We start from the raw sequence: 7,185 nt of genomic DNA on the forward strand, positions 1-7,185 counted from the left end.
CTGCTGAGAAACCCAACTCAGAAATCATCTGCAGAACAGAGAGATGTAACACGAACAAAAAAAACCCCGAACAACCAAACCAACCAAAAAACCAAGAATAGAAACAGTCGTTTGCAACATTATCCCTGCAACTCTCTTTAATGCTTATTGTTGATATCAAACCAAATTTCAAGCTTTTACCCATTTGAAATTATTGATATTCATCATTCCCTTTAATTAAAGGGATAATTATATATATATTTTTTATTAAAAAATCAACTCTGTATTCTGTTAATACCAGGTAGGAATTCACAATTTGTGATGTTACTGAAAATCAAGATAAATGCTTCTGGAGTTTTGTTTTGTTTTGTTTCTCCCCTCTACCCAAAAAAAGTTATTTACAGACTTAAAAAGCCATGCTGCAGAACTGAGCTCTCTTTAAAATTATGAAGATTTCCTACAATGTATTAAAATAAAAGTAGATTTTTATTATTATAGCACTTGGATTCAGAGCTTGTTATGCCACCTACTTGCAATTCTTGTTTTTTTTTTTAAAATAGCTATAGATGCATTGAGTGTCTCTTCACGCACAGTGACTCGTGTTGTGAACCTGGTTCTAGCACCTACTGAAAACAAACTAGTAAGAAAAAAATCCAACAAAAAAACCCAAGATTGCAGGAAGTTCTCTGAATATTCCACACAGTCCTGTATTTTCAATAGGCTTCTGAATACGTTGTCATGCAGGGAGACCCACACCAGTCTTGAGAAATCTTCTCTACAAATGAACACTATGCTGATAAGTCTCTACTTGTTGGGTGGTTGTTTCTGCTTTAAATATATAAAGAAATCTTTATAAGATATTCTTTTCCTTTTGTAGCTCTTATTGTATGTAAAAATGTTCCACTCCTTCCCAAGGACTGGGGTTTCCATAGCCAGCATTACAAATAAATAATTTATTACAACTGTTTGTCGCCTTCTTTCTTCAGCCGACTGAAAGAGAAAGAAAACTCATTTTAACAAAGCCAAGGAGGTGTCAGGACACTTCAGAGACTGTTTCTGGCTTCCTGCTAACCTCACCAGGTACCCTGAAGGGAACAGAGGTCGCGACAGAACCTGTGAGCTTTCAGCACAAACCCGAGAGCCACTGTAACAGCAGCGATAACGCTGTCTGTCGTGGGAGGAAGCGATGACCTTTTGCTACCGAAGCGCTCCTTACATGCGAGCGAGATCAGTGGTGCCAGCTCATGGAGCTTTAGCTTATCTGAGCTGTAGCTGTGACAGGCAGACGGGCTGTCCCCGCGGCACAAGGCCAGCAGGCAACTCGGGACTGCAAGGACTGAAACACGAGACTAAAGCAAGGCAGACGTTTAGTTTAACGTGCTGCTTCCCACCCACAGACACGCAGAATGACCCTTGTTAGGTGTTGGTGGCTTTTTCTTCTTAGCTGACATGTTGTCAGTGGTCACTGTCATAAAGGAACTAAGGTGGTGTCACATAAGGTAAGGCCAAGAAGAGAACTGCTCTATCGACACCACAGAGCATTCTGGGGAGAAAGAACTCACAGGACTCCTCCAGGCATTCGCAACTGGTAATGCAGGGTTCAACTTCCTACTGCCCCTACTAATTTCTTAGCATTTGCTGAATTCCTCCCCTTCTCATTCATAAAGCTTTACCCCCCTCCTCCACTGTTCTCAATGAAATGAGAGAGATGCGGAAGCAGCAACTGCAGTACTGCCCTAAAAATTCCCATCAGAGGTAATTCCGCAACGTAAGACTCCACTAGTCTACGTGCTCTGCCAGCAATTTGGACCCAGGTTCCAGGCTGCCCTATCACCTATGCCCAATTTAGATCTTAGTAACAGCTTCACCATCTTCTGTAACTGCATCGGGACAGTAACTCAACACACTATAAAAGGTAGGAATTGGTCTAAAAAAAGAAGGAATGTCGAGAACGATGAAGGAAGCTGTAAGCACCCCCATGTCTCCAAAAGCCTTCATTGCACCTCTCACCTGTAATAATCTTCCTGACTTGGTAGATGACCACCGTGCATGTGAGGATGCCCGTGCAACCACTGCTGCTCCATTGCCAGTCTCTGCAGCTCTGCTGACTGGGCGTGCATGGCCTGCAGTTGGTGGGCTGCTGACATAGGAGGTGGAATGGCACCAGGCAGGTCTCGTGGGTAAGGAGTCCCTAAGAGAGAGTTGCCCCTTTTTTAGACACTTGTTTGCTATGAGGGTTTGGGTTTTTTTTATAGACAAACCAATCCAAACATCCTTCAGCTGCAACCTAAGTTACTGCTCAACACCAGCACTTCCCCTCCCTAAGACCCAAAAGAAAAGTGGATGATTCAGATCAAGAGCCAAACTGTAAAGGCCATAAAAATGCTCTCACCGAAGACTGGATGTCGGAGCATTTCATGCTCGTGAGGTGGCTGCCCTAGCAATGGGTTGGGGATGGTCCCAGGTGGGTAGGGAAAACGTGCCAAATGGGGGCCAGCTGCTAACGGATCCACCAGCGGGTGAACAGGTCCTGCAGAACCTTTAAAGAGAAGAAAAGACAAGCAATCAATGCTTTGGGAAGCATCGCTCACTGTTAGGAGATCAAAAGCCCTGCTACATTTGAGCTGGATCAGCATTTAGCCTAACTGGCATGTAATTACCAGGAGCTTAGCTCCATCCAATTTGAAACTCTCTTTTTTATCTTCTAGTGACATCTGCTTACCAAACAGTCTTAATTGTCAAAGCAACAACCCAGGGCTTTCCATTTCAACAAGAAGACCACCAAGCAACAGGGAAAAACAAAGATGGTCAAGATGTAGAAAATTTTTCCCCAAAACTCCTATCTCCCCTTTACAGGCCTAAAATTGAAGGCTCACTAGTGACATCTAGTACAGAAGCACTTAAGCATCCTTCTGACTTTACCAATACTACTTCATAGGCAAACAAGCTGGCAAAATCCCTTTATTTGCAGACGACAAGATTATCACCACCCTTGTACGGAGAGATACACCTGTGAACAACCTCTCTGATGTCACTTTACCAATCTAATGAAAAAAGACACCAGTAAAACCTCAAGAGCCCCTACCTGTATTTTAACCTGGCACCCAACATTAAAGCCAAATTACTCTTCAAGTACAGGCAAGAGAGACTGGACAAAGAACTGACTTGGCTTTACCTGCACCTGTCTCTCACTAGACTGAGAAAGTACCAGCCACATTTTTGTCCAGAACAAGTAGCTGGGGAGTATCTAGACTTACCTGCAGAGGTAGTGACTCACCTGGTAACAGAATCCTTGTATAAACAGCATCTATGACAAATTTCTTCAAAGGGGTATGAAACCTGCCTCAGATCAAACCCATTTGTGATCTACGCAGTCCCACCCAAAGTCCACAGCCGAGAGCTCGAAGAATGCTGACATTCAGCACTTTGATCTCCTACCCGTAACCCTCCCGCCCTTTAACAATCTCACACGACCCTGCTGGTTTCTGCAACAGCACTCAAATTCCTTCCAAACTCCAAAAAGCAGACATCCCATCTACATTTAATGCACATTGCTCTCCAAGTATGATACACTTGCTTGCACAAACACTGCAGATGTAGCCAGCTGCACCAGAAGCTGCACTTTAAGCAATTTGATGTTTTGGTTTTTTTTTTCTTACTGAGCAGCTACTGCACCTGGTGCCTCGCTTGCTATATTCTCTGCAGTCTGTCACCAGAAAATCAGAAAAAACTGCTTAGTGCCTCATCTTCCATACTCCAAGTTCCAGACTCCAGACTGGAGCAACCACGTCGCTTGTTTTAGAAATGAGCAAGGCAGCAATTCATTTTTTAGACTATTAAATGCTGCTGGGGAAAAAAATTCCAAACTTAAGAATAAACCGCGGCTAAAAAGATGCCAGCCCGTAATTTTAGACGATTCTTAGAACTGTGACATGAGAACTTCTGCTCAGTTAAAGCCAGATGGCTGGCATGTCAAACGGCTGAAGCAATGAAGTCTTTCTCTCCTAATTTTCTTTCCATCTCCTGTACGGAAACACCAGCTTCAGCTCCTTTCCAGCTATAACTCGTAGCGGAACAGCCATTAGCTTTAGCAGCGTCACCAGTTCTGTGACATCTCTCCTAGTGGATTCCCTTCTCGATCTGTACATCAGACACCCCTGTAAGGTGGTACTCTGTAACTCCAATACTTAATAAACTCCCACAAAACAAAATGAAAAAGCTTTCACAGCACGCGGTCTCAATGAAGATTGCTGCACTGTTACCATTATTTACTTTACCACTGCTACTGGTCCACCTTCCCAAAAAACATTTGCATTCCAGTACAGAAGTTGCACCACGTTCAAGAAAAGAGGGATTTTGTTACTTGAATTCCAGAGTCAGAGTCTGCCTGTTTCGGGCAGATTTCTCGCGGCAGCTCACAGGAGAGACTCCTGTGGAAACGGCCTTAGTCCACCTCCCCGGGCTCACCTTGATGTAAGGGATCCTGCTGATGTAGGTGTAAATGCGAGTGTATGTGTGAATGTTGGTGATGGTGAGGCGTAACGTTGAACATCTGGAGCCGTGCCAACGGGTCGTTTGTGAGTGACGCCATCCGCTCCGCATGTATCCTCTCCGCTGCCAGTCTGTCGGGGTAGCTCATTTCAGGCCGTAACTGGGGGCCCGCCAGCGCAAGTCTCTCTCTTTCGAGGGGGTTCAAACCCGGGTGGAAGGAAGCAAATGGGTGAGGTCCTGCTGTTGGGGGAATAGTCAGTGCCCCATGCCTGGCAAAATGCTCCATGGGGTTCGTTGCTGGGTGCAGCGCGTCGAGCTCCGGGGGCTTCACCTCAAAGCCAGGTTTCATCCTCTCTCTCAACTCCCTTTCCCGGATTTCTCGCTCCCGGATTTCTCGCTCTCGCAGCTCTCGTTCCCGAATGGTGGGATCCACGTTGTAGAGGCCGGGCATGTGGTAGGCCAGAAGCGGGTCAGTGGGGTTCAGAGGGACAAAGAAGGGATGGTTACGGTTTGTTGGCGACATGACATGAGGACGGGCGTATTCGCTCAGTGTTCGTAAAGCAGGTGTGTCCGGGCCAATGTAAGGTGGAACAGCAGCGATGGTCGTCGGCGGAGGTTCAAATGACGGTCTCATATGCGCTGGCCCGCTGAGCTGAGACTCTCCAAGGCGGCCTTCGTGGGAGGAGCTGGATACCTTCTGCTGCACAGAATGGGGGAAGAGAATTTTAATTCAACACATCTTAAAAACACAGCGGGCGCACACTTCCCTTCTTCTGCTTCAAGCTCTAGGACAAGGTAAGTTCAGCCTGCTGGGCCTTGCGACTCCTGCAGCTGTGTGCTCCGATGCAGTCTGGAAAACAACTGGATTCTGTCCCCAAAATAAAAGCAAAGTCCACATGCGTGACATCCCTTAACAGACAGATGCTATATCCTGACTTTCATAATCCTACAGAAACACCTACCTCTGATTCACACCTGGAATAGGAAGATTTTAGCACTTTATTTTTCAGCATCAATAACATATTACCAACCTACCGATTCTGCGGGCCCACAAAAATGGGTTAGTTGTACTGGTTGTCTATACCAAGACCGGAGTTTAGGTCTCCTCAGGGGAGGAAAAAAAAAAAAAAGGTTACGTGCCTTTAATTAAGTTTATTTCAAACATAAAAGTCTTCAGATCTCCTTTTTCCAGCAGCCAGCACTCCTGTGCCTGCACAGCAGTACAAAGCACCCAAAGGCACTCACTACACCTGCACAGTGCTTTTCGATGCAAGTAACGTAAATACTCAGCCCAGTTGGCCCCGGCTGCATCAGCTTCCCCCACATCAGAATCAGACCAGGGTTAGAAACTCTCCATCTCCTTTAAAGAGAAGAAAGTCACAGGCAGGCCAGGAGGTGCTCGTACCTGGGTGGCTTTCTGTTGGCACACGAGGCTCCCGTATTCACAAATACCTGACTGCCCATGCATTCGAGAGCTTCTGGGGATTTGCATTTTGCAGTCACCATCCAGGTCAGATACTACTATGCCAACTCCCTTAAACACAGCTCTTAGCTACAAATCGACCTACCGCAGCTCTTTCTGCTTCTCTTTCACGCTCCCGCTCTCGTTCTCTTTCCTTCTCTTTTTCTTTTTCTCTAGTGGTGCTTTGTGCTCTGCTTCCCTTTTGGCCTTTTCAATGGCTTCTTCTCTCTTCTTGGCCAGTTTCGATCCAGCCAGAGGCATGAAGTACAAGTCTGCTCTTGAGCATGAATTGTAGCCACGGTCTAGGTGCTTATAGAACCTGGAAGACGAAGGAAAAAAACCAACAGAAAGAGCTTAGCCCTGGGAAAGATGCAACGGCCTGGAATTTAAGAGCTGCACATCTCAAAAAACATAAAGTATCTTTATACAACAGCACCACCAGCTCCCCTGAAAGTTGTAAGAAAATTAATTGTACCATATTACTCCACTGACAAATAGAATATAAAACCCTTCTCACAAGTTAAAACCATAACGTCCTCTCTGTATATGCTGGCTCAAACAGCACCCTCCCAGACAGAGCAAAATCATGTTAGAAAGAGAGGCTGACAAGACGCATGTGTAAAATACACTCAGCTCCTACAGGAGCTGATTTCTCAGCTTTTGGGAGCCCCCCACTACACAGAAAACCAGAGCACGTTAAGGAAGCACTGCTGACAGCCTGCATACCTGGCCGACTGACTGGCATGACTTGGTGTGTCCACCACAGTAGGTTCTGGTGATGGACTTCTGGGGGGAGGGGGAGGGCTTTCTGGTTCCTCAGCTTCATCTGGGACTTCTTCTTTGATTTGAATAGGCGGTAGCGTGCAGGCTGTCACCACCGGCACGTTGCCACTAGAAGCTGCTGACGTGGAGATGGAAGTCTGAAGCGGGATGCCAGGCACGGTGGGTGGCGTGGAAGTGGAGGGACAAGAAGGAGGGGTGATGGAAGGTGGGCCTCCGGGGACAAATGGATGCTGAGAGAAGGGGGGCTGGGAGGATACCTGATGGAGTCCAGATGGGGGGTGATTAGCAGGTGGGGGAAGGCTCTGACTCTGCGTCAGTACGGGAGGCTGGGCTTGCGAGGACTGCAGCGGTTGGCTTTGAGGCATCAGCTGCAGAGGAGGAGGGTGCGCAGACGGAGGGTGATGAGTCGAGAGGGAGCTCAGGGGTTTTAAAGCAGGTGGTGGAGGCAGGTTGGAGTTCATCGAGAATGG

At 46.7% G+C, this 7,185-nt stretch overlaps 1 protein-coding gene across 1 annotated transcript; it reads right to left on the reverse strand.

The window, feature by feature from the left end:
• Positions 1-324: 324 nt before the first annotated feature.
• LOC104270055 (arginine-glutamic acid dipeptide repeats protein-like) lies at positions 325-7,182 on the reverse strand (the record flags this gene model as incomplete). The annotated part of the gene is given in 7 exon segments (XM_009864294.1): positions 325-969; positions 1,990-2,170; positions 2,372-2,518; positions 4,447-5,170; positions 6,039-6,112; positions 6,115-6,251; positions 6,659-7,182. Coding segments are annotated over 7 exon segments (1,821 nt in total), but the record flags the coding sequence as incomplete, so codon positions are not given.
• Between the last annotated feature and the right edge of the window lie 3 nt (positions 7,183-7,185).

This window comes from Apaloderma vittatum, unplaced genomic scaffold (genome assembly GCF_000703405.1).
Source record: "Apaloderma vittatum isolate BGI_N311 unplaced genomic scaffold, ASM70340v1 scaffold34072, whole genome shotgun sequence".
NCBI lineage: Eukaryota > Metazoa > Chordata > Aves > Trogoniformes > Trogonidae > Apaloderma > Apaloderma vittatum.